Source organism: Ctenopharyngodon idella, chromosome 14, assembly GCF_019924925.1.
Source record: "Ctenopharyngodon idella isolate HZGC_01 chromosome 14, HZGC01, whole genome shotgun sequence".
NCBI classification, from domain to species: domain Eukaryota; kingdom Metazoa; phylum Chordata; class Actinopteri; order Cypriniformes; family Xenocyprididae; genus Ctenopharyngodon; species Ctenopharyngodon idella.
Window position 1 is genome coordinate 29,519,773 of NC_067233.1, and position 26,609 is coordinate 29,546,381.

Here is a 26,609-nt window from a genome sequence, read left to right on the forward strand (position 1 = left end):
ATAAATAAAGTGAGAATCTGTAGCATAAAATTAAAGAACATTATAGTATAATTATTATTTTATAATTATTATATAAATATTGGTTCTGGTCCTTAGTCTAATGCTTATGAGTCCGAACACTGATAATAACACCATTTTTTTAGGTTAAAGTTTTAAAACTTTGCTTCAGCATCTTTGGTGCCAGCAGTCATTATTGTCTATTAAATGTATGAATAAAATTCAAATCCGTAATTTCTAATATTACTGTGTATAACCGATTCAAATGCAACACTGACTTTTAAAAACAACAACAACAACAACAACATAATATTATCATGGTAGCCACATAGGCTCTTTTTGTCAATGTAATCGTAATTAAACGAAATACTACAATAAATAAAAAGAATAAAAAAATATTTGGTGCAGCAGTTTATTTTGTCTTTGTAGATTGATGTAGGACCAATTTGCAGTAGCATATTGTGTGAGATGAGATCTGTAATTTCGATCAGGCAGTATTTTAGACAGTTGACGTAGAGGTCTTCAGAGGGGAAGCGCATGTAATGTGACGAACATTGCGCGCGTGAGCTGCAGTGAAGTGCTGTACGTACTACGTAAGTTTTAATTCTATTTTTTTCCCGATATGAAGTTTTACTCCACCTTATAACACATAATTTGATGCGTCTGTCTTAGTTTTAAAGAGCGTGGGCGATGCGATTGTGCAGAAGAGGGCGTTCAGTGAATTTAATGTGAGGAAATGTCAGCTAGCTGTATTATCATTGAAGTTAAACAATATCGTTTTTTAATCATATTCATCAGTTTTAAAGAACCGATAATACTAATGTTTATCTCTAAAGAATCATATAAACTGCTCTGCTGCTTTAGTTTGTTATCAGTTGATTTTAATATCATGTTGTCACTGAATATGAAAAAGAGGCTAGTTGCACACCAAAACATTGGCTTTCTCCAAACCTAGTGAGTTGCCTTCATAGACCGTATGATTTAGCCTAGTGAACCTAAAAGACCTTGTAAACTGCCCACTAAGGCAGTTTTTTTTCGAGCCGTTGTAGTCTCAAGGCGTAGAAGATGCATTTGGGTGCGTAGTGTCAGTCTAATGAGCTGCCTACATAGATAACTTTTTTGGTTAGCATAGTCTAAATTAATGAGTTAATAGTTCCCTCAGCACACATCTACAGTGCTATGGCCAAAACAAACATTCTGTCTAGATAGGCAGCTAAGTAGGTTTTGAGACTCAGCCACTCTCTCTAATATATAACAATATGTTTCACATTTAGCTTTCTATTAGACTTAAATATGTTCATACTGCCTTAGCTGCTTTGCGCACAGTGGTGTTTAACCACTATTCTTAAAACTGAGAACAATAGATACAATAAATCGTAGATTTAGAATCAAATCTGGTGGATTTTTCCTAAGAAACAAGTGGCCCAAAATTGAATCATTAAAGCATAAAAAAATTCTTCTGACTGGAAACTTTTTCAGGCTATGCCATATTCCATTAGCAGTCATTTTATTTAAATACTCAAGACTAATAGACATTTAGTAATAACACAATATTAAAATAATAATAATATTCGTATCTTGAAATTAAGGAGCATTTTTGTTTATTTTGGTGGCATTTTTGCCCCAAGACCCGATCTGCACTGATCTCATACATATCTTCTCTGCAATTAAATTGATGGAAATTCATTGTAGCAACAGAGCATATAATCATTACAGGTCAACTGTTGGAAAAGCAAGGACCATTAAATTGTCTAACACTGTTATTTCACACATTTTTTTTACCCTTCTGCCCTCATTTACAAGGTCTTTTGTAGCACTATGGCATTTAACTTTGGACAAACGGGCACTGGGGGCTTCACCTTTGGACCCCCCAAAACTACGGCTGCGGCCACCACAGGCTTCGGGCTGCAGACCAGCACTCCTGCAGGAGGGGGCTTTTCTTTTGGAACCAGCCAACCCCAGAATCAAACCTTTGGAAACCCCCCACAGTCTCAGATTGCAGGACTGCTCGCACAGCCAACACAGAATAATGGAAGCACACAAGGTGGATTCAGCTTCGGAGCCCAGACTCAGAGCAGCACCTCAAGTGGAGGCTTCTCTTTTGGGTGAGACTTTATCTTGGGTGAAGTGTGTGTGTGTGTGTTTTTTTTTTTTTTTTTTTTTTGGGTGAACTATCCCTTTTAATAAAGTGATAAAGCAATAACATTCCAAGGAAGAGAGTGGAGCAGCAGAAGTAAAAATTGATTTTCTCCAAAGGGGGGTTCATTGAACTTAAAATCCTTTAAAGACAGATTTACTGTGAGCTACAAGGTTGTTAATTGATGGTATATGGTTTTGTTAAAGCCATCTGTTTGCATTATTTCAAATTATTTTTTAAAACAGCAGAATTCCTGTTGAAAAACTGCATAGTTTTTTATTTCTCCATCGTTTTTAATTCTATTATTTCATTCTCAATGCTTTATTGGATTGTAGTTATTTCTTTCACTAAAGCCTAGAAGTACACAGTCTTGTACCTTTTGTCTTTTTAATGATTTTAAAATACTTTTGTTTCAAATCAAAGTTTGTAATTGTTCATGGCTTATAATGCTTTAATGAAAAAAAAATCCCTATGAGAAAAATAAATGAGAGAAATTCTTCTGAAACTACGGCAGCTGTAAAAGTGGACAGTTTCACTCTATATAATTATTAACCTGAATGTCATCTATTTAGCAACTTGACACATTAGGACTAGTTGGCTACAGTGATCAATTAGAATTTCAGACGGGTGGTTTCATTTGTGCTTTTGGACTTTTTCTGTATTCCTGCTTGATTTCAAAGTAAACTGGCTGTTTCTAAACCCTCAAAATGCATCCTATCTATTTCCTATCTATCCAATGCTCTAACTCTTTTGAAGAAGTTTTTAACAAAGTTAAACCAAATATAGTTTGTGAGTTTTTACAAAAATAAATTGTAAACACTTGATATAGTTTTATCATAAATTTTTCTTGCCATGAAAATTGCCACAGACGCTGACATGGCATTAAAAAACAAACAAACTATCAAGTGCTTTATCTAGTGTGTAAGCGTTTTTAATGTAGCATTCACCAGGTGTGCAGTCAAAGATATTTTATAATGACTTTGGACGTGCCTCATCGAGTCAGATTTTAGAGTTGGAAATATACATTGTATAACTGAGAAATGACAGTGGAACAGCAGGATTTGAAACAATTACATGTCTGTTACATTTAAACTAACTGATATATTTAATATTTGTATATTCTGTTCATGTCTTTGCATCCAGCGCCTCCCTTCCAAAACTCAGCACACCTGCAGCATCTCAACCTGCGACCACAGGTGTGACTCTGGGGGCTTCAACTGCGGGGACAGGCTTCACTCTCGGAGGTCTGGCCACTCAGACTACAGCGGCCCAGCAGCCTATGGGAGGGTTCAGCTTTGGGGCACCCAAAGTGCAGGCAGCCTCAGTTGCCCCAGCACAGCCCACCCCTGCGCTCTCACTGGGGGCTCAACCCACAGGTCATACAGAGTTACATATGTCTTTACACCCACTTCAAAATAAGAGATTTGTGGCCTTTAGTCCATGTCTGTTAGCTTTGAGATTATCTATTTTTTTTCCCCCAGTGCTCCTGAAAGCAGACAATGTTATAGTCCATTATAGTGTGTTACAATGTATCACACTGGTCCTTATGAAGGAAAAATACTAATGTTTTTCATGTCTATGTATTAATTTGCTCTGCTGCTGATTTATAGGTCTCACTCTTGGCGCTTCTACCACCTCCACAGCTTCAACAACTGCTATTAACTTTGGAATCAAAGCTTCAGGCATGTAATATGTAGTGTGGCTATTCTAATATTAGAAAAACTGGCAAAAGAAAAAAAAATAGTTGTATAATAATTTTTTTTTGTTCTTGTTTAGCCACCCCAGCCCCCACCAGCTCTGCTGTATCAAGTCAGTCCATGACGGCTCCAGTATCCTCTCTGTTTGCGAATCCTATAGCCTCAACACCAGCCACAGGATTCACATGTGAGTTCCTCTTCCACCTCTTGTCATGAAGAAACTTCCAGTTCAGTCAAATTCCCATATGAGAGTATGTGTGTGTGTGTGTATACCTTTTTTCCTGCCGATGCGACTAAATTTTGTAGAGGTCGCACTGGTGCGACTGCCACAATTGATAAGAGCTGCCATTTCTGTTTCAAATGAGAAACATCAAATAGAAAACAAAACGAAAGTATTAAAGCCTAAATGAAATATTAAATATTACCCAATTTTAATGTTTTTCTTTTTAATGTGATTTGTAAAACTACAAGTTTAAAGATGAAGGAAAACTAACACTTCTAGGCAAACAAACACTTGAAACATGACAACAAGACATGAAATTACCACTAGATGGTGGCAGAGCACTTAATGATTCCCTAATATATGGAAAAGTGACAGTCTCATGAAAAACAAAAATTTCAAATTGTGGCTGAATTACACAAAGCAAGTAAAGAGCACTCCTTTTATAATCACTGAAGCTGTCGGTCTGTTCAGTATGGTACATTTAATGAGAGTAGAATATTTACATTTTTCCCTATAAAAATGATGTTTTTGCAAATTACTGTTAAGTTAATTTTATCTGCATATCAATTCAAGCTCAGTGCTTTACTGTCAGATTTCCAATGTAATATTATTAGTAACTGCACTTATTAAAGCAAAACAATAGTAATGTGATTAAATTACCTTTATGATTTAAAAAAAAACAAAAAAAACCCAGCACCACCAAATCAGGTGCTGGCGCCACCTTCTATAGAACTTAGTGGCACCTGTGCCAGTGCTCTGAAATGTTAGTCTGGAGCCTTGTTAATGAATGTAAACAACTTGCAGAACTCTTGCTTGTACCACCTGACTGCTGCAGATTAATTTAGGCTTTAATCGTGTTGACAGAATGCAAAAATCTGAGTCTAAGGATGTGAACGGCTCCGGGTAGAACGTCATGGATTGCCAACTCGTAATTACGGTTACTACATGGCATGAACGCAGCATTAGCTCGTTGTTTTGGTTCAGGAGGAACTGTAAAAGGCGTCTGCTGTTTGTTTACGGCAATTGGTGACTGTCTGTCCACAACTCTGCATAGCCTTACACAACACTCTGACGTGTGATGTCTGTGTGAGCAGCGTGCGTGGAGGTATGATCTGTTGACAAACCGAATGCAATGACCGGACGAACATTTTTTTGGTCCTGAGACTTCCACAGATGATACATGTACATGTTTTAATATTCAGACCACTTCTATTATTGATTGCTATCAGTATGTGAAGAGAGTATTCCTTTAATGTAGTCTAACATAGGCAAGCCTGATTTCCTATAGCAGCGATGGATCACATTTTCCACTCAGAATGTGAGTGTTGTTCTAACAGTTGGTTCAGACTAAGCTAAATAAGATAAAGCACAACAGCTTTTGCAAAATCTCTCAGAGAGCCTGCTATCAAAAATATTTTCCTCACACGGTGTTAAGGCCTGATCACACCATGTCCAATGCAACTAAACGACACAAAAATATAAAACATTTGCTGCAAGTCCGAAGTACAATTTTTCACCTTTTTATTTGAAACTCAGATAAAGTCAGAACTAACTGTAACAATCACAACAATAATCTTAAATAAACTATACAAAGTTGCATGACTTATTTATTGGTGTCATTTAAATTTTTTTTTTTTTTTTTAATGGCAAAATCTAAAATATCAGTTAAATAATTTCATTTAAATCTGTTAAAATTACTTTGTAACACTTATACCCCTGGTTTCACAGACAAGGCTTAAGCTAGTCCTAGACTAAACTGCAGGTTTAAGGTGTTTTAACTGAAAGCAACTTGCACTGACACATCTTAAAATATGTCACTGCCATTGTTTTGTCTCAAGATGCACAACCTGTAATTTTTTTTCTAGGGTATGTTTATAAAAGCTACTTAAAGGGTTAGTTCACCCAAAAATAAAAATAATGTCATTTATTACTCACCCTCATGCCGTTCCACACCCGTAAGAACAAAAATTAAGATATTTTTGTTGAAATCCGATGGCTCAGTGAGGCCTCCATAGCCAGCAATGACATTTCCTCTCTCAAGATCCATTAATGTATCCATGTCATTCAAGATTCATTAAAGATCCATGTCAGTTCATGTGAGTACAGTGGTTCAATATTAATATTATAAAGCGACGAGAATTTTTTTGTCAAATTTTTTCATGTCAAACCGCTGAAACTGCTGAAATCACGTGACTTTGGTGCTCCGAACCGCTGATTCGACACGCTGATTCATAATGCTCCGAAGCTTCCTGAAGCAGTGTTTTGAAATCGGCCATCACTATATAAGTCGTTATTTTGTTTTTTTTGGCGCACCAAAAATATTCTCGTCGCTTTATAATATTAATGTTGAACCACTGTACTCACATGAACTGATTTAAATGTTTTTAGTACATTAATGGATCTTGAGAGAGGAAATGTCATTGCTGGCTATGGAGGCCTCACTGAGCCATCGGATTTCAACAAAAATATCTTAATTTGTGTTCCGAAGATTAACAAAGGTCTTACGGGTGTGGAACGGCATGAGGGTGAGTAATAAATGACAGAATTTTAATTTTTGTGTGAACTAACCCTTTAAATACCCTAATTGAAATAAGGCTTAATCCTGGCTTAACCTAAGCCCTGTCTGTGAAACCGGCCCATAAGTTTCCACACAATAAGGTTTCATTTGCTAGCATTAGTGAAATGAACAACATACAACATTGTTCATAACAACAAACAATACTTTTACAGCATTTAATAATCTTTGTTAATGTTTTTTTTTTTTTTTTTTTTTTTTTACACTAAATGACACATTTAATACATTTATAATCAAAAGTTCTGTAAACCTGTAAATATGACTGCACTCTGCACTGTAAACATGAACAATGGTATTTTAACCTACATTAACAGTGATTAATAAATGCTCTAAAACGCACATTGCTAATTGTTAGTTCTTGTCAGTTGATGCATGAATCCATGTTAACAAATGAGACCATATTGTAAAGTGTTACCAATTTTTTTTATTCTTTTTAAATGTATCCATCCATCAGAAACAATTGGAAAAGTAATGTAAGTTCATTGGACGAAAGATGAGGGAACTCTGTTGCCATCATTTTTGGTTGTTCTAGAGGAATCAGCATGAGATCATATGGGTTTTTTTTCTGTGCTCAGTGGGCTCTTCGATGGCCTCCGTGGCCCCTGTGATGACCTCAGCATCCATCGCTCCCACAAGCCTGTCCCTGAAGCCTCTGGGAGCTGCTCCTGCTGTAACGTCAGGTGCCCTCACTTACACTCACACTCAAGCTCTGCTTAATAATGCATGCTGAACAAATAATTGAGGCCAAAGTACAGCTATTAAAAGAGGTATCATAGCTATTTTCCTCTCAGTTATTTGTATTATTTGTGTGTGTGTGTGTGTTGTGTAGCTGCTGCTAGCACTGGAGTTACTACTGGCTTTACTCTGGGGCTGAAGACTGCAGCATCTACTGCACCAGCCACCATCACCGCCACCTCGACTTCAATCGTCACAACCAGGTACAAAGCTTTTCACATGTGAGATGTTTCGTTCTGTCAAGTTGCAGAATGAAATTCTTGTGTTGTCTCTTGTCAGCACTGCTCCAGTGATGTCATATGCTCAGCTGGAGGCTTTGATTAACAAGTGGAGCTCAGAATTGGAAGACCAAGAACGACACTTTCTTCAGCAGGCCACTCAGGTCAATGCCTGGGACCGTATGCTGGTGGAGAACGGAGAAAAGGTAGAGAAATACAAGAGAAAGAAATAACTTTCAGCACTGTTTTCTCCCTGCATCTTTGCACTGGTACAGAAATGATTTCCTGACCAATAAAGAGACCAGAGCCACATTTGAGCTCATGAAAGGAACTCTCTTTCAATGGAATAAATTATAGTATATAATATTATATAATAATAATAATATATTACATAATAATATAATATATATAGAGAGAGAGAGAGAAATAAAGAGAGAAAAAGAGTTCCTTTCATGAGTCTTTCAAAGAGAGTTGTCTCCACCTCCTGGCTAAAGAGATAAATGACACATTACATACAAGTGTCAAAACACTCACACAAAAGGTGATTTACTCCATTTTGATAGCTAGGCTTATAGCATTAAAAAGGCTGGTATAACAAACCAACGGTTTATTAATTAACTGCGTGAAGGCACTGAGTTATATAAATTCTGTTGCATAATCCAACTTTTACTAAAACAAAATGAAATCTGTACAAAATACAGCAGGGCTCGACAATAAGGACTGGCCAGTACTTTTCTTGGGACAGTTGAACTGTGCAGCGCTGTCACTCTCCGATCGGACCAGTGCCGCATCTTCATGAAAGTTTATCCTTTGCAAGTGTTTTTGAGCCTTGCAAATTTAAATATTCAAACGTAAGAAGATGCGAAAGAGAACTCAATTCTACTCGATCTCGATAAATATGAGATGCAAATAAAGTAAGGAAACATAAGTCAATGCTTTTGAGTTAGCTTGAGCATGTAGTTAGCTTATCCAACTGTAAATCCAAATCTAGTGTTGATGAGACACTGACTGAAACCATGTTGAAACATTTCCGGTGACAGTTTTTTTTTTTTTTTTTTTTTTAGATAACTGCTTTACATAAAGATATGGAGAAAGTGAAACTGGACCAGCGAAGGTAATCAATGTTTTATTTGAATTAAAATGTTGTATGTATATTGAAAACTGCATTTTAAAGTAATTCACTAAAGCTTAATTTGGTGGTGGATGAGCATTAATAGGCAAGAGATAATGTACTATCATCTGGTCCTTATTACAAAAAAATCCCAAAAGGGTGATCAGGACCACAACACAAAGCTGAAGGTAAAGAGTCAAATCAAGGTGTTTATTTTCATTTATTTATTTTTTGCAGTGACTGGCTGACTGTACATTATTCTACTTCTTACATTGCTACTTGATCACTTTGAATTGAGATCATTTATTGTGAGAAGGCACAGAGTGCTATAAGAGACACTAGCACAACAGAAAATCAGAATTAGAATGAGCTTTAATGCCAAGTCTGTTTACACAAGGAATCTGTTTTGGTAACAGGAACTTCCAGTTCAGACAAAAAGTACAGACATACATGGAGATAAGGCAGTAAAAAGGAATAGAAGACAATAATAAAAAATAGACAATAAAATTAAATATAATACTATACAAGACAGTAATAAAAATATAGAAAATACACAATAGACAGAATTACATATGTACACACATGCTATTTACAGATGTACCGTTATATGCAAATTTAAGTGTATGAATGTACAGAGATACATAATAAGAATGTATATAAAATGATTATATTATTGTCACACTATATGCACAATGAAGAGACCCTGTTGGCAATATCCCATTATTTGTTCAGGTGGGAGATTGCTTAAGGGGAAAGCTGTTCTGGTGCTCAGTGCTCTATAGCACTGACCAGAGGCAACGGTTATACAGTTTATTATACAGTTTAGTGCTCATTATACAAAAATACTGCAAAAATATAGCAATTGACTCATCGCAATCAAGTATTCCAGAGCTGTGTGATAAGTCGTGCTACTCAAGTTGCATGAAACAGTCTAAGATATCACCAGACAGCATGCATTGCATACTGTCTGTTGCTGTGTTTGATGTGAACTTTGTGTTATTCCTATTTCTTTGCTTGTGCCACAGGCTGGATCAAGAGCTAGACTTCATCCTGTCACAGCAAAAAGAGCTGGAGGATCTTCTCGGTCCGTTAGAGGAGTCTGTGAAAGAGCAAAGCGGAACCATTTACATGCAGAATGCAGATGAAGAACGAGAAAGAACGTAAGAACAAAAACAGTCAGGACTCGCTCAGCCATCTGAGGAGCTCATGTTTCCTGCAAGGACTGTGACGTCACTGAGTATTTCAATGATCTCTTTTGTCTAGGTACAAGTTGGCAGAAAATGTGGATGCCCAACTCAAGAGAATGTCCCAAGATCTGAAAGAGATTATTGAACACCTCAACACATCCAGTGGACCTGGTGACACCACTGACCCAGTATGCAAAACATGCTCCATATTTGATACAGAAATGCTCTTTATGAGTTGTGGTGTGATCTGGGCTAAGAATGACTGGTGATGTTTTTCAGCTTCAGCAGATCTGCAAAATCCTCAATGCACATATGGACTCTCTACAGTGGGTAGAACAAAACTCTGGTTGGTATCTTTTTGGATTTAAAGCCTTTTCATGGACTCTTTTAGACACAATAAAAATAAATTGTCAGTCCATTATGAAATGTTCATGTCACATGTAATCGATCAATCAGTGTTCCAACCATAGAAAGGCGTCAATAAAACAGCTTATAAAAATGTCACATTTACACGAAAGCCGTTCAATGTCCAAAAACTCATTAGTCAGCTACAAAAATTAACTTAAAGAGCATTTTGATAAATATATGCACTATAGGCTATTGCATATTAATTGTGTTTGTACTTAACATGTGCTTCAATATTGAATGTATAAATCCGTTTTATGACAGCCACCATTTAAATGTTTAGGCCTATATAAAAAACGATTTAAGACATAATTATAATTGTCATTAAAAACGTATTGTTGTTATTAAAACTTATGTATAATTTATATGTAAGTAGCTTAGAAATCAATTAATTTTAACCTTTAATATTATAATGATGTAGCAACTGTGGTTCTCTGTGTAGTTTACAGCATTAGTTGAGAGATTTTTTTTTTTTTTTTTTTTTTTTTTTTTTTTTTCTTTGAGGAAATTTACCATGTGAAATTTACCCCAAATGAATCAAAGGTAATCAAATTGCAAGCTTCTGAATCAAAATCAAATCCAATTGTGGAATTTGTGTCAATGCCCAGCCCTACTAGTGTCAAAAAATGTGTTTTTTTGTTTTTGGTTTTTTTTTTCATTTTCATTTATTTTCTTGTCAGAGTTCACCAGAATGCTTTGTTTACTCCAGACCCCCCTTTCACCTCTTTTGAGTTTGCAGGTATGAATGTTACCTCTAATGTTTAATGTATACTTTCTTTGTGCAGTTTTACTCCAGAGGAGAGTGGAGGAGGTCTCAAAGTTGTGTGAAAACCGCAGCAAGGAACAAGAGAAGAGCTTTCGTTTAAACTTCCAGTGATCAAGCATAAAAAAAAAAAAACAACAACTTTTCAATCAGATGTAAATGAATGTCATTGTTTTTGTTATTTACTTAAAAATAAAATCATTTCTTTTACCTGATTCCCTCTTAATAAGTTTCTTTTTGTGTTCATATTGATTGTAATTTGCAAGATGAAAAAAAAAAAAAAAAAAAAAAAAAAATATCACAGATTGCAATAAAACTAAAATGAAGAATACATCTGTAAAGCTGGGATTTTCTCTTCCTGGTTTACACTTATGGGATAAAACGAGTCGATCAGCTGCATGGAGCTCCACCATAGCAACATGGATCCTGGCATTGTTTAATATCATCAAGCAATCTTAAGTCTGCGTCTGGGGGGGGGAATATTTATAAAAAAAAAAAAAAAATAAATAAAAGCATTATATTTTAAACGAGGTCGCAGGTTTATAAGGGGGACGAAATGACCACCGACATTTGCAGGTATGTGCACTGCTGAGGATGCGACTCAATGCATGTGCTGGAGAACACAGGCTCTTATCCACATGCATGTAGTCTGTATGTAGCATGAACTACAAAGTGCAGTGTCTGCATTGTGATGCTTGTACAACAAACTGCATTTGCAAGGATGCTAGGCATATTGGGGTCATAACATGAAACAAAATACATGCCGTGATTTCTGCACATTTATTATAGCATGCGCCGGTAACAGAAAGCATGTGTCCGGAATGCATCATAGAACTCATGCCCTAGTTTCCCATTCTTTATATTTGCATTCTTTGCATTCTTCCATGCATTATATATGATCTTTCTGTGCATTTTAAAAATGTATTCAGTGACACGTATTCGTGTATTCAGAAAGAGGACGCGGACTGTCTTGAAGTGAATTGCGCTGGTGCATGTGTCTATTTGCGTTCAGTGTTCATAGAGCGCGCGCGCAGATGAGAGGAGTCTCGCGTGCGCCATTTTAGCGCGTCTCGAACCATCCGGCAAGATGGCGCTCTCGCTTTGTCTACCCTGAGCGGCGTAAAACACAATTTACTTTTACTGCACACATGAAAATTGACCGGATCGAATGAAAAAACAGCTTTCCTCACGGGGCCAAACCGGTGACGTCTCAAAGATCTGCGCGTGAAATGAGCACAGAGATCTTAAGGTAGGTGCAGGGATGTAGCCGGGTAATAAGCGCATGCATTTGTGCACTTTACATCTATGCCTAAGTGTTGCACATAGTAAGGGGGCGTCGTAAGGATATTTTATGGGAATTGAAATCCTAATGGGAGTGCCTTGCTTTTCTTTTACTAGGAGTTTTTATAATTCACCCTATTGTGCAGATATAGGTGCATTGGTCATATGCTAGAACTAGGCCTTTCTCCACCAAATTCTCAGCACTTCATTAAAATGGGCGCTTTAGTATAGAATTAAGTAGATTTAGGAAATTTGTGTATTGTTTGTCTCTTGTGTTTTCTTATAAACATTGGCTCTCGTGTATTGAAAATGAATCAGTGGATGGCAGTCTGTGTCAAACAAGTTGCCAAAACATCATGAACAGTCATCTGTAGTGAGACGATTTGTTTTATTTTTTCACTCCTCTTGTCTTATTCATGTATTTGGTTTCGTGGCATGTTCCTTACTCTTAATGGGAGGCACGAGCTGATCAGTTTGTTTATGTTCGCTCTTATCGGTGCGTGTCTTCCGTCCTGTTACCGGCTGTTGTGTTACGCGCTAATAGGAGACGGGCTCAGTGATGACGCCACCTGCCAATCAACAGAGACCGCTAAAAAGTCTCCTCACATTAACAACGGCTTTATTTTTAGGTCATTATTAGTGTTGCGTTGTCATTTCAGCAATTCATGTTTATTTAGACCTAAATTTACGTTTTCGCGAAGTCACTTTTGTTTGCTGCTTTCCGAGGTTTGTTTTTGTTTTGTTTTTTGACCAAGACTTTTGTCAGGGGACGTTACGTAAATCAGTGGATAGTTTAAAATATGCTTCATGTAAGTTAGTGTCATTTTGTTATTGTTTTACGAGTTGTCTTTATAAAATGTACCGTATTTTCTGCCACAAAGCTACTACAGCAAACAGTATTATCCTCCACTGTGATGTCCTTTTTTGTCTAATAAAATAAAGATTTTCTTAAACTGAAATTCCATATTCAATTCAGTCTGTGGTTACTATTGTTTGTAAAGGTGGCCTATTGGCTTCGTATGTCTTTGTTTCATATCTTTATACATACTACAATTTTGTGTTTTCTTTCAGGTCCAGTAAGCTGAATACATTGGTGACTAAACTTCATGAGTTCTTGGGTAATTCTCCGGACGACGAAAGCATTGATTCTCAAGACATTTCCAATGGTGAGGATAAGTGATGGGAAGTCAACTCCAAAAGAGCCGATTCCTAGACTCTGAATAGCCCTAGAGTTGGGATTGACTCCATCACAGGAATCACAGGACCCTCATTGTTGACTCTTTTGCTGGCAGTTGAGTGCACTATATTAGTAAGTAGTGAATGAAATGAAGCAAGGAATTCAGACACTGACGTATTACACTGTGCAAGAGGAGCTGTTGCAGGAACTGTCACATACTTTTATCCTGCATGAAGCTAATTTAAAAAATAAATACCAGTCATAATAACTTTAGTTTGTAATTATACATATATCTGCACCAGCTTTGTAGAGTGGTAATTGCTATATTAATGCAATAAATATAAATTTGAATTTCCATGATAATCTAATTTGTATTCATAATGATTACACTAGCCATAAATCATTAATAACTCACATCAAGCATAAATGCATCAATAAGTGTACATTATTTGTATCTGTTATTTTTAGTATCTTTTACTCTTTTAGCCTAAGACGTAAGATAATCATGGACATTTGGCGCCATCACCCATCTGTTATAACACGATGAATTCATTAAAGAATACGTTACCTTCTTTCTCATTTAATTCTGACATAATATTCGACCGATCAATCAGGTATCGTCAGCAGCTAGGTAAGACGTTGATAGGCTTATCATTTCGAGGTATAATGCCATTGCTAAATTCGACTAATTTGGACAATCTTGTGTTGGGGGAAAAAAGTTTAGTGTGTAATAATGACTGCAATCTTGTATTAGTCTTTAGCCTGTGTTGATGTAAAGTAAATGGAGTTGAGGAGTCGAGAGTCGGAACAAACTTTTCAAAGGTTACAAATAATGAATAAGGCTAAATATTTATACATAAATATATACTTTTAAAATACATAAATACTTTTAAAATATATACATGCTTTCTTATTTCTAATTTATTGCATTTTAATCTGCAACTATATTTGAAAATGATACAGATATAATGTAACTTTTGTTTGTATGCTTTTCTCATGTTGCAGGTAAAATGGCAACCAGTGACTTAAACATCCCTGTTGAGAAAATGAATGAGGTATGTGTGTCTACAGAGCCTGTTTTTGCTTTGTTTCTCTGCAGTTTACTGTAACACTGGGTCCTATCGTGACAAGTTTCCAGTATCAGGTCATGTTTTTGTACTCACTAAGTGCATTTACATGCACTTCAAACGGTAAATTTCAGTCGGACTAAAGCAATAGTTAGTCTTTTTAAAATGGCAAGTCGCACCTACGTCTCTAGATAATGTAATTGTAGCTTAGCTAATTCACGAGGCGAGCGCATGAAGAGCACCACAATGTCACGCATGTGTTAAAGAATGACGATAATGCTTGCCATTTAGCAACAGGCTTTCCTGAATAAACAGCTTTTCCCATCATTCTCTGTAATAGTACGAGAATGATACGGTGCATAGATAAAGCATCCATTATACAACTGATGCACATGCTTAGTTTGTTGGGCTGGTGCTTCCTGTCTTTTTCAGCAAGCGTATAAAAGACATGGAAGTATTAAACTGAAATCCAGCACATACATTTTATTCCAAAAATAAGCACGTTTACATGCACACCAGTAAGCTGATAACTCACGAATATCAGCTTGTTGAAATAACCAGTTTTCCCCGTTTACATGCAAACCAGTAAACTGACAACGCAATAAACCGTGTTTACATGACTTCATTAATAAATTGGGTTATTTCCCTGTAGTGACGTCAAAAAAATAATCATTTGTGTATCGGACTCGAAGTATTCCATATGTTATGTCAGTTGTGATGTTAAATAAAGCTTGCAACATGTCAGCGGGAAACTTATGGCTCATATTATTCTCTCATGCAGTTACAGATGCAGCGTTTTGACTGAACCACTTCTGCCGCACGAGAGATAACACATTTTTAAAATTTTCTGGGTCTTGAAAGAGTCTTCTTTTGCGAAATATTTCCTTCTTCTTTTCCTGCAAAATGCTCGCTCTGTCTGAATACGTTTAAATCTGCAATAAGGATGCATTTCTGTCACGTATCACCCTTGCACACTTCAATAAGCCGACAGAAAGCAGGTTAATGCGTTCACATGCCGCGCAAAATCGGTGTAAGAGCCAAAAAACTACTTGCTCCGACCGGTTTTTGCTTAAGCCGTTTATGACCTTACTCTTATAAAAGAAAACGGGTTACCGCGTTTACATGACCACGTTCGTTGTCGGCTTATTAAGCATAATCGGCTTAAGAACGTGCATGTAAACGCACTCAATGTTAATTCCAAAATCACCTGAATGCTTATTGCACCATTGTTATGATTTTTGAATTGGTGTTAAAATATACAGGAATGTGCACCAGGATTTTTGAACAATTAGATGTCCCTGTAGGCCTTTGGACCCTTTTATGCAACACTAATATATGAGGCTAATGTTGCTTGAATAATTTCTTAGTGGACACAATTTATTCAGGAAATATTTTATGTGATCGTCTTTTCACTATGTGATGGTTTACCAAGCTGCTTATAAAACATTTGGAGAGTTGAGTTAGTGATGTGGATTTTTAAAAAATATTTTTTAATTTATTTTTTTCAGCCCAGTTGCTCCTCAGAAATGACCAAACCTTCATCTTCACGCTCAAAGAGGTGAGTTGGGTTGCACTCATTGCTCTGGTTCTGGCTCTTATCCAGCGAAATAGCTGGACTGAACAGATACCTTCTATTTTGACTTATGCTGGGTTCAGTTCAAAATCAGATGTGGGATATTCCCCAGGGTTCTCGTTGAATAATCTGATTTTAGGGCCATTAAAATGTCGAGCCCACATTCATAATATCATAGTTGTTGTCTTAACAATACGCTGACATTATCGAATACCACTCACTTTACAAAAACCAAACAAAAACATGCATTGATAGTTTATGTATTCACTGTGTGATTTAGCCTATTATTCTGCAGTTAGAATGCTTCCATAATTTAAGATATACATTGTGAGTTACATTTTTAGACACTATATGTATATGTGTATATGTAATGTATATTGGAACAAACTGTTGACCTCTTTTCCCCCTTTCTTTAATAAAGAAAACCTTCATTTGTGACCAAGCACACTGCCGTTGATGAACCTGAATGTGCAAATGAGAGTGGAGGTGAACACTGTGCAGATGACAGCATGCAGAGCGGTCTGGATATTAACAAGTTACCACAAGGTTAGTCCTCTGTTATGATGGTTTAGAGCCTTCTGAAGCGTGTAGTTTAAGAGACACACTGAACCTCCTGGCTTCACGTCTTGCAGGCACAGTGGTGGTGAAGCCGGAACCGGTTGCTAATGAAGCTAAAGATGAATTCCGAGGTCCGGAGTTCCGTATTAGAGGAAGCAAAGTGAAAGAGGACAGTACACGTAAACGCCCAGGTGAGTGAGCTCATGTCTACTGTAAAAGTATCTCAATAAAGTTGAATTGAATTATCAGAAATCAATAATAAAATTTTGGCTGGCAATTCATTTGTTATATAGCACCTGTAGCAGTAAGTAATGTAGTAGTCCTAAGAGAGATTCCCTTGAATATAAAGATTGCAGCCCAAAATAGCAACCAATAGTGCCATTTCTTTTTTTCTTTTTTTTCTTTTTAAGTGTAGTGTAACTTGTTTGGCCAAACATTGGAAAAATGGTAGGATTTTGAAAGCTGTTATGTTTTGTGATAAGTGTTTCCCACAGGATTTTGTGAAACTAGTGGGTGAACCTCGGCCCCTCTGAAACTTTCATAATTAGTTTTGTCCTGATTTCTATACTTGCAAGAGATAAACATGTGAGCTTTTATTTTGGCGGAAAACAAGTTTACAAATGCGTCTCGTTACAAATGTAGTGAAATGCTGTAATTGTCATCTAAAAATAAGTCGTAACTACGTTCCCAAATGCACGCTAAACTCAGCACATGCAGAAATGGAGTTCACTGCATTCATTCACTGTGAACTGAAGCGCGGAGCTGATCACGTGAGCGAAGTGCGCACTTCGCTTTGCAGACAATCTTTTGCAATCAAAAGCCTTATTGTGCTTTCGATTTTAATTTATTTGACAACAATGGTGCAAAATACAACATTAAAGACCTTTTATGTTATTATGAGAAGTAAATATTTCCGGGCCGCTACGGTCTAGTTAATAAACGGGACACACTGAAATCTATGTGTGGCGGTCAATGTTGATATTGTGGTGGGCCGCCACAAATAAATCAGTGTGAAACACTGGTGATCATAATGACACCTTCACCTTTACAATTTATTGCATTTCCTCTGTATATTTGCAAAAAATCACTTATTTGGATGGCTTTATGTGTTTTGGTTATCTCAAATAATCACAATTAGGTCAAGTACTGTGATTATCGCTATATATCAGCCTAATGCATTTAATCAAAAATCCAGATTTTCTTCTCTTAGAGAAGATAAAAACTGTGTTGTCCTGGCACTGAAGTACATCTAATCTAACACTCCTGATTGTACTGCAGGGCTCTAGACTCATTCTTCCCGCTGGTCGCAGTGGTGCAACTAACTTTCTCAGTTGGTCGCACCATTTTTTTTTTTTATATTAATAAGAATGACCTTGCATGTTGATGAATAGTTCTCTTAATTTGTATATGCTGGTTTTGCATTGATGTAAAGATTGACAGTGACTAAAATCTTGATATTTTGCAAAATATTTTATCTCCATTCTTTTTTTTTTAATCTATATTATTTCCATGGCGACGTGTCATGCTTGTCACGTGACACACCGCAGCCACAGTAGTGCTGTATGACAGATGTATCGCTTTTATTGTATTTTTCCTTTTTTATTCAAAATATTCACAAAATTGTTGGCAATGTCATCAACTACCTGAAATTCCGATTCTCAAATACATGTAAGTGAATGTGTTTTGTTGTTGAAAAAACTTTATAATGATCATCTTAGTTGATCTATAATGCGTGATGGGTGCCGCCATGTTTGAGCCACAGTTCAAAAAATCGATATGAATAAAACACCTTGTCAATTTATATTTGAATGGATTGTTATTGCCACTTCTATAGACATCACTGTGTATTTTACAAACTATAAATGTATTGTTTTGTTAGTACTTAAGTGTATTTAAATGTCTGAAACCTAAAATAAACCTTATGTGGTTAAAAACACTGAATAGTTTTCGTATATCTCAAGCGATGACAGCGTCCGTCTCTAGCTCAGCGCCAGCCAAAGCACGAAAGCACATTTGAATTTAGCAGTCGATCATGTGATGCACTAAACGTTCTAATCACACCGGTGTGATTGTATGCTCCAGGCACCAGCCAAGACTGATCACACCGGTGTGATCGTATGCATCAAAGGGTTAATGGAGTACATGTGCCAGCCAGGTACCAAAATAACCTGAACATTATGCACTCGTGACTCGCACCAATGTGAACGTGTGAAATTTTAACTCGCACATTTTCAAAAACAATTGGTCGCAGTCTAGAGCCCTGTACTGACCTGATCATCAGTAGTGCACTCAAGAACTACATTGCGTTTCAACTAACAGACGCATACAAAATGTGCAGTGTTGGGACTGCTCCAGGACCAGTATTGAGAGAAACTGCTAAAATATTAAAGAGTCTAAGACGGCGTTGCAGTATGACTGTTTTATTATCTTCATTTATTTTTTAATCTCTCACAGACGAGCAGCTCCAGGAGATATTTAATTGCACAGCATGTGGACAACAAGTAAATCATTTTCAGAGGGATTCCATCTTTCAACATCCTGCACTGCATGTTCTTATCTGCAAGGTAGAAACCAGATTTACTTGTTACAGCCAATTATGCCCTTGTATCTCTGTCATTAACATGCATACTTTTTTCCTACAGTCATGTTTCAAATATTATATGAGTGACGATATCAGCAAGGATGATGAAGGGATGGATGAACAATGCAGGTTGGTGCATAAGATTTTTTTTTTTTAGTATTATTTATAACATTATAACTGTGACGATACCAACATATTAGTAGTCAATACCAATACCAGTGTAAGTTCATGTTTACCACAGCAAAAACTAAAACATCCTAACTAATGCAATGCAATGCTAAATTTAAAAAAAAAAAAAAGTTAAATTAAATGAAAACACTGCTGTGAAACTTTAAGAATTTTTCAATTAAATAAATATTGCTTCATTTTTTTTCAAGTAATTCTTCAAATAAACAGTCTGTTATAAAATTTAAAAGAAATCAAGAAATAAATTACAATGAAGCAATATAACAAATAAAAACTACAGCACAATGAAACAGAAAAACATTGTTTTTCAGGTTTCTAAAAGCAATAAATAAATAAATAAATAAATAAGACAATAAATAAAATAAAATAAAATAGTGTGGCTGTTTTTGCTGTACTGATTCAAACAGTACAGTAAAACTACTGTAGAAAAATTGCTCTTTTTTTTTTTTTTTTTTTGTAAAAATTTTTTTTGTTAACTGGAAAGTCTGGGTGGTTTTAAAATCCATAGATAATGCAATTTCATTTTCCCCAAATGAATTTAATGATTGGATGTTCTGTTTTTTTTTTAGGTGGTGTGCAGAGGGTGGTAATCTGATTTGCTGTGACTACTGCAGCAATGCCTTCTGCAAAAAATGCATTTTGCGCAACCTTGGGCGAAAAGAGCTGTCTGAAATCATGAGTGAAGAAAGCAAATGGCACTGCTATGTGTGCTGCCCAGAGCCGCTGAAGGACTTTGTTAAAACCTGTGAAAAAGTTTTGCTCAATTTGGAATCTTCTTACAAAAAGCCCAGGGGAGACAATGACAAGACAAAGCGTGAAGACCGCAAACACAAGCATACCAAACGAGAAAAAAATGCTGTAAATGGACAGGATTATGCATCAGACGGAACGGGAACGTTAACCTTTTCCTGTAAGACGTTGAAGGTTCCGAAAGAGCTAGTCAAAAAGACCAAAAAACTAATCGAGACCACAAACGGTTTGAATCGTACTTTTGTACAATTCCTCCAGCACAAATCAAAAGGCCCTGACGTTAGTGCAGTAAGTTATAGACACTTAAAGGCCTTCAAATCAGTTTTGGCTGATTTGAAAAAGGCACATGCTGCTCTGGAGGATTCTCTTGAAAAAGAATTTGAAGAGAAAGGCCTCAAGTTTCAGAATGGAGAGGAGCAAAGACCACCAGACAGTCAAACTGCAGGTAAAACAGTTGTTAACTCGCATCATGCTGACCCCACTACTGTCAGAGAAGATGGTTTGGATTGCCCTACCAAGGACCATAATCCTTTGGTAGAAGAGGAAAACCAACAGAACAGTTACTCAGCTGATGTTGAAATGAAGGAGAGCCTTCCACTCTCGCCAGAAAAAGCTCAGGACTGGTCTGAAGAAAGGTCTGAAGAAAGTGAGGCTAAAGATCAGGAAATGACAGATAATCCTGACTTTGAGGAAAGCTCTGTCCCAGCTGGTGAAGTGTCTCTTGATAAAGACATTGTGTCTGTTCCACCATCTGTCCCAGAGGAACTCTTTGAGATGGTAGAGAGTCTTGCTGTAAAGAAAGAAGATGATGCTGGCAACTCGACTGATTCTAGTGATGGAAAATCGATGTCCAATGCTGAGGTTGTGGAATCCAATAAGAGCCTTACAAAACTGGGTAAAAAGCTTGTTGTCAAACTAACACCTGTTCCTCTTAAAATTACCATAAAACGAGATAAGAGCAATGAACGGTCTCCTTCAGAAGACATGGATGGTGAGACATTACAAAAGGAGGGTCAAGATAGCAGACGCTCCCCCAGGATGAAGACCACACCCTTACGCAAGTCACCAGAGGCAAAGAGCAAACGTGAGCCAAGGTTGTCAATGACAAAGGAAGAGTGCAGCGATGCAGTCGAGGAGCAGTGTGATTCTGATTCAGATGAAGTCCCTGAGGTCCTGCAGACTGCAGCTTTGAAGGCCAGCTCTGATGAGAGTGAAACTGAAAACTGCGGGAACGCTTCTGGCAAACGTACCAAGAAGAAGAAGTTGGCTTCCCGGTCAACTGAGAAAGCGAAGCCAAAGCGCAAACTCGATATGGGCTCCTCAGATTCGGACCAGAGCAACAAGTCGTCAACAGCAAAAAAAAGAAGTGCCAAAAAGAAGAAGGGCAGGGAATCTGACTCCTCAAACCACAATTCCGATCTTGAGAAAGAGATTAAAAACCTGGCCAAGATTGGTAGTGGGATAAAAAAATCCAAAGGCGTCAAAAAGGAAGAGAACGAATGCAGTAAAGAGGGTAAAAAAGGCCCTAAAAGGTCATTCGAGCGAAAACGAAGGTCACAGAAAGAAAAGGCAAAGACCAAGGAAGAGTTTTCCTCCAGTGACGAAGAGGAGGAGGAGAAGGAGGAGGAAAAGCAGGCTGATAACTCAGATGAAGACAGTGATCAGCAGAAGATTAAACCAATACTTGAGTCCGTTATGGCTAGTATTGATGGTTTCCATCAGTCATCAGGTCAGTCAACAAAATGATTAAAGGATTAGTTCACCCAAAAATGAAATTTCAGTCATTAATTTCTCACCCTCATGTCATTCCAAACCCACAAGACCTTTGTTCGGAACACAAATTAAGATATTTTTGATGAAATCTGAGAGTTTTTTTTTATCTCCCATAGAAAGCAATGAAATTACCACATTCAAGGTCCAGAAAAGACATCGTTAAAATAGTCAATGTGACTACAGTGGTTCAACCTTAATGGTATAAGTGACAAGAATACTTTTTGTGCAAAAACAAAACAAAAATAACTTTATTCAACAATTTCTTCTCTACCCTGTCAGTCTCTTACGCAGTTGATGCAGTGAATGCAGTGCAGAGCTTCTGCGTTTACGTCCGAATGCCAGCTCAGTAGTGGCCGATGCTATTCACGTGAGCACCACGATGCATGTGTGTGATGCTGATGCAGGAGCCGGCCAATACAGAGTCGGCCTTCTGACGTAGAACACAGAAGCTCTGCAATGTGTCTTCAACGTAAACGGCATAGGAGAATGACAGGGTAGAGAGGAAATTGTTGAATAAAGTCGTTATTTTTGTTTTGTTTTTTGCGCACAATTTTTCTCGTCACTTCATAACATTAAGGTTAAACCACTGTAGTCACGTTGACTATTTTAACAATGTCTTTACTACTTCTCTGGACCTTGAATGTGGTAATTCTGTTGCTTTCTATGGGAGTATAAAAAAAACTTAGATTTCATCAAAAATATCGTAATTTGTGTTCTGAAGATGAACGAAGGTCTTACGGGTTTGGAACAACATGAGGCTGAGTACTTAATGACAGAAATTTCATTTTTGGGTGAACTAAACCTTTAAATTAAGCTACATTTTATGGCAGAAAGTATTAGCTGCCTATTAGGGTTGCATAGTATACCGGTACTGGAAAATACTTATTGTATTTCAAAAGGTACACTATCTTGATTTCGCTCATTTCGGTACTTGATACGCTGCTGTTCCGAAGTTCACCGCTATGCGGCAATGTTACCCAAACTGATGCCAAACTGGCAAATGTGACAACAGAGGAACAAGATGGATCAAACAGTTAAAACTCACTTTACACAATAATTTTGCTGATGATATAAAATAAGAGAATATCGTGAATAACGATATGGTAATGCTCATATGTGCAAGCGCTCTGTGAAGAGTGTCAGAGGTTTCTATTTACAACATGTTTTTGCAGTGTTGAGCATTATAGCCAATCATGGACATGTCTGTTGAGCATGTGAAAGTAATGGCCAATCAGATGTGTTTAAGTTGCTCTGAATCCACTCAACACTGCTGAAAATGGTGGAGTTTGTTTAGAGCGAGATCAGAGTTCAGCTAAAGCACATTCGTTTATCCTTTCATTATAAAAAATAAACAATGTAAATAAGAGCATTCTTTGTGCAGTGTTGTCAGATTCATTGATTATAACGGGAGTTTTCACTCGGTAAGGTGGCGGTGCTGAGCTTCAGTGATTATAATGCGAGCGCTCTTTGCTCGCTTTTTACATTTTACATATGCGTTTGTCGTGCTGCTAACTGCACATTTCAAAGTTTCTGGATTGACAACCTTATTTAAATGGTGGATTGAATCCAAAACTGTGATGATTGACAGTGATAACCATAGCAACGGGAAACAAAAAAACCCTGATACTGTATGTCAAAATAGATATGTGCATTAAGTCTTGGAGCGTAAATGCAAACTAATAGATCTGCCAGTGTAATGTGTTACTTTTATTGGAAGATTGCACTTTTTGTATAATTCAATAATAGTTCAATAATAATAATAAAAATATATTGTATCACTTAAGTTTTACTGAGTATTTAACACTGAGAAGTGCTGTTTATGTTGTTTATATATATTTATGCTTGAAAACAAGTAACACATCTGTTACTGCAGAGTAGCAACATAAGTGTACGTTGATGGCCATACGTGCCGTACGAAACACCGGCACCCGCCGTTTTAACAAAAGCTGTGTGTAACATGAACATAAAAAAACATGTTTCTTAGCCCTCTTTTTTTCTCTTTCAAGCGCTTGAATTATACCTATATATTCCATCTCCATTATCAAAAAAACGTTTACAGTTTCTCGCGGATCCTTAAAAAGTCTTTAAAAGTATTAAATTAGATTAAAAAAAAAAAAAAAAAATAAGGCCATAAGTCTTAAAGTCTTATTTTTAATTATGAGAGGTCTTACATTTTAGATGACACTTTTACTTAGACATATCTAAATCATTTACCAAATTAAAACGATCTAATTAGCGTACGTATTATTTTTATTCTTTCTTTGTGGATTTGCTTGTTCACGTGACAATTCGCAGCATTTACAACAGCGTATTACGTACCGTCTCCTCAGTGCACGCGAAAGGAAGAGAGAAGCAGAACAAAATGGGTACATGTCAATTCATTTGTAAATTTACTCTTTATGTGCTTAGGGGTGTGTGATATGTATTGTCTACGATGATATTGTAATTTTTTTTAATGATGTGCGAGCTGACATCGAGTTTGTCGCTCACGCTTTCACTTCGTGATGCATGCTAACGTTAGGCCTATGTGCCATCAAAATTCAAGATACACGGGCATTTTTGCCCTGGGGAGTTTTTGTATTATATTCATATATGATGTAGTTATATTACAATATCACACGAGCAAGACACGCGTGCCGTTTTCGCTAAATTGCAAGATTGCAAATGTGATAGTTTATTTAACTGTTGTATAAAATAATTAAGCTAGCATTGTGAGTTACATTTTAGACAATATTGTCAATATTGTTTGTTTTTTCTTTATTTCGCCGAAAATGTCAAAATGAAACCAGAGCAGAACAGATTCTCCGTGCAACAGACATCGACACGTGTTTTTTTTTTTTTTTTTTTTTTTTTTTTATAAACTTACTGAATCTGCGTTTTGAACGAATCAGTTTAATTAATGATTCAATGACCCATTCAATAAATTGCTTCATTCCTGAATGAATCAGCCATTTGAACGAATTGGTTGAATGAATGACTCCCTCATTAAGATTAAGACAGTGACTTGCTGCCACCTACTGGCGGTTTAGTTTCATATTTAAAGTACAATTCTAATTTTAACTCTAATTAAAATTATTTCATATTTAAAAATTGAATTCAATTTATGTAGATTAATTGTAAATGCAGTGTAAATTTATCGATGCCACTTCTGTGTCACCTCTGCATTTCTAAGATGGATTTTGTTGGTAATGATTTCATTTGATTGGTATTGGCCCTATACTGTGTAATTATTCTAATTAAATTAAATTGAATTTGAATGTTAGAATTTGACATAAAAGGTGATGCATACATATAAGTTAATTAGTTAATAAGAAAAAATGCCATTATATAGCTAAAAATCCCCCTGGAAATCAATTTAAGGTGGCAAATATTGCACCTTAATAAAAATGTTAATTTCTGTTACTGCTGTGAACTAACCACCACATAGAATATGAATAATATGAATGTCTTCGTGAGTCAGCTGTCCACAACAGGCCTAAACCATCCATGGCAGCAGCATAGAAACACACTCAGTAAAAAGCCGCACTTCTGCTTAATAGAGCTTTTTACTTGTGTACTACACTACTACAATGATGTCTTTAATAACATCCATCATTTATGAAATGGTTTTGGGAGAATGAGGACTACTACTAACTTGATCATGAAATAGTATGCACTGTATTTTCCAGAAAAACAAACAACTCTAAACTAACTATTGGTCGCGCTGGGTCAAAATTGCATTGTTGAGAGGGGCACACATTTTATTGTGTACGTCACATTTTATCTAGAAATAATGTAAAATTCTGGTAAATAAAATGAGACGTTTACAAACTTAAATTCCTTTACGTTGAATGGTATTCAGAACAGGAATGAGTAATAGAAGTATAACAAACATTAATTATATAGTGGCATTTGTTATAAACAACATTTATTATAAACACCAAACCTAAATTAATTTATTTAAAGCAAAACTGAAACTGTGGTATGTGAGCCCAAATTTATTTGTATATCACATTTCCCATAATTCAGCACAAATCAAAATGTGCTTTGGGTGCTTAACGTTAATTGCACTATATAAGTTGCTTTGGAATATAAGTCACAGCACTTTTCAGATTTAGTAATATTCTGGAAAATACAGTATATATGAGGACCAAATTTACATCACAATTGATAATCATTTCCAGAGACCCCCAACCTGCAGGCTGTTGACTGCTGTCTTTTGCATTCAGAGTTCAGATGTTTTTGACCTGCTTTCATGTTGTTTCTGTTCTTCTGATTGATTTTTGTTTTCTAAAGGAAAGATAGGCGCCTGAAATGTGACTCCTTGTAGCTCTCCTTTTAATAAGGGTGCCTAAATGAAAATGAACTGCTCAGGCCCTGCGCACACACTATATGTGAAACATCACTGATTGGAGGCATCAGTCGATATATTGCCAGCTACGCATTGATAGAACATTTGAGAGGAATTAAGATGGACCTGTTTTTGAATAGAACATGCAGTCGCTTACTAAAAAAAATAATAAATAATATCGGGTAGACTAGCTATTAACAATTGTGATTATATTAGACATTGAATGCTGTAAAAGTTTGAGAAGCACTGAAATACAGTCTCTCAGGTCAGAAAGTTCATTATAGA

General features: G+C 36.5%; 2 protein-coding genes across 6 annotated transcripts in view; both read left to right on the top strand.

Annotated features, from left to right (window-relative positions):
- Positions 1-430: 430 nt before the first annotated feature.
- nup62l (nucleoporin 62 like) lies at positions 431-11,263 on the top strand. Its single transcript, XM_051860838.1, has 13 exons — positions 431-590; positions 1,801-2,102; positions 3,278-3,510; positions 3,745-3,816; positions 3,911-4,018; positions 7,205-7,309; positions 7,459-7,567; positions 7,644-7,788; positions 8,647-8,696; positions 9,719-9,853; positions 9,957-10,068; positions 10,160-10,226; positions 11,071-11,263. Exons 2-13 carry the CDS (start codon positions 1,816-1,818, stop codon positions 11,160-11,162), a joined length of 1,515 nt encoding a protein of 504 aa, XP_051716798.1. The 5' UTR covers positions 431-590; positions 1,801-1,815; the 3' UTR covers positions 11,163-11,263.
- An 811-nt stretch (positions 11,264-12,074) lies between these two features.
- Positions 12,075-26,609, top strand: part of atrx (ATRX chromatin remodeler) — a 48,240-nt gene continuing 33,705 nt past the window's right edge. For 2 of the 5 annotated variants that reach the window (XR_007924947.1, XM_051860796.1), the window contains exons 1-9: positions 12,075-12,297; positions 13,401-13,495; positions 14,512-14,561; positions 16,082-16,131; positions 16,568-16,692; positions 16,779-16,895; positions 19,159-19,268; positions 19,347-19,414; positions 20,041-21,950. Coding sequence is in view for 4 of the 5 variants with exons in the window: in XM_051860796.1 (XP_051716756.1) it covers positions 12,278-12,297; positions 13,401-13,495; positions 14,512-14,561; positions 16,082-16,131; positions 16,568-16,692; positions 16,779-16,895; positions 19,159-19,268; positions 19,347-19,414; positions 20,041-21,950 (2,545 nt within the window). In the remaining variant the exon portion in view is untranslated. Of the gene's footprint in view, positions 12,298-12,985; positions 13,139-13,400; positions 13,639-14,511; positions 14,562-16,081; positions 16,132-16,567; positions 16,693-16,778; positions 16,896-19,158; positions 19,269-19,346; positions 19,415-20,040; positions 21,951-26,609 lie in introns of those variants that run through there. The other 3 variants (XM_051860798.1, XM_051860799.1, XM_051860797.1) reach the window with 3 other exon arrangements.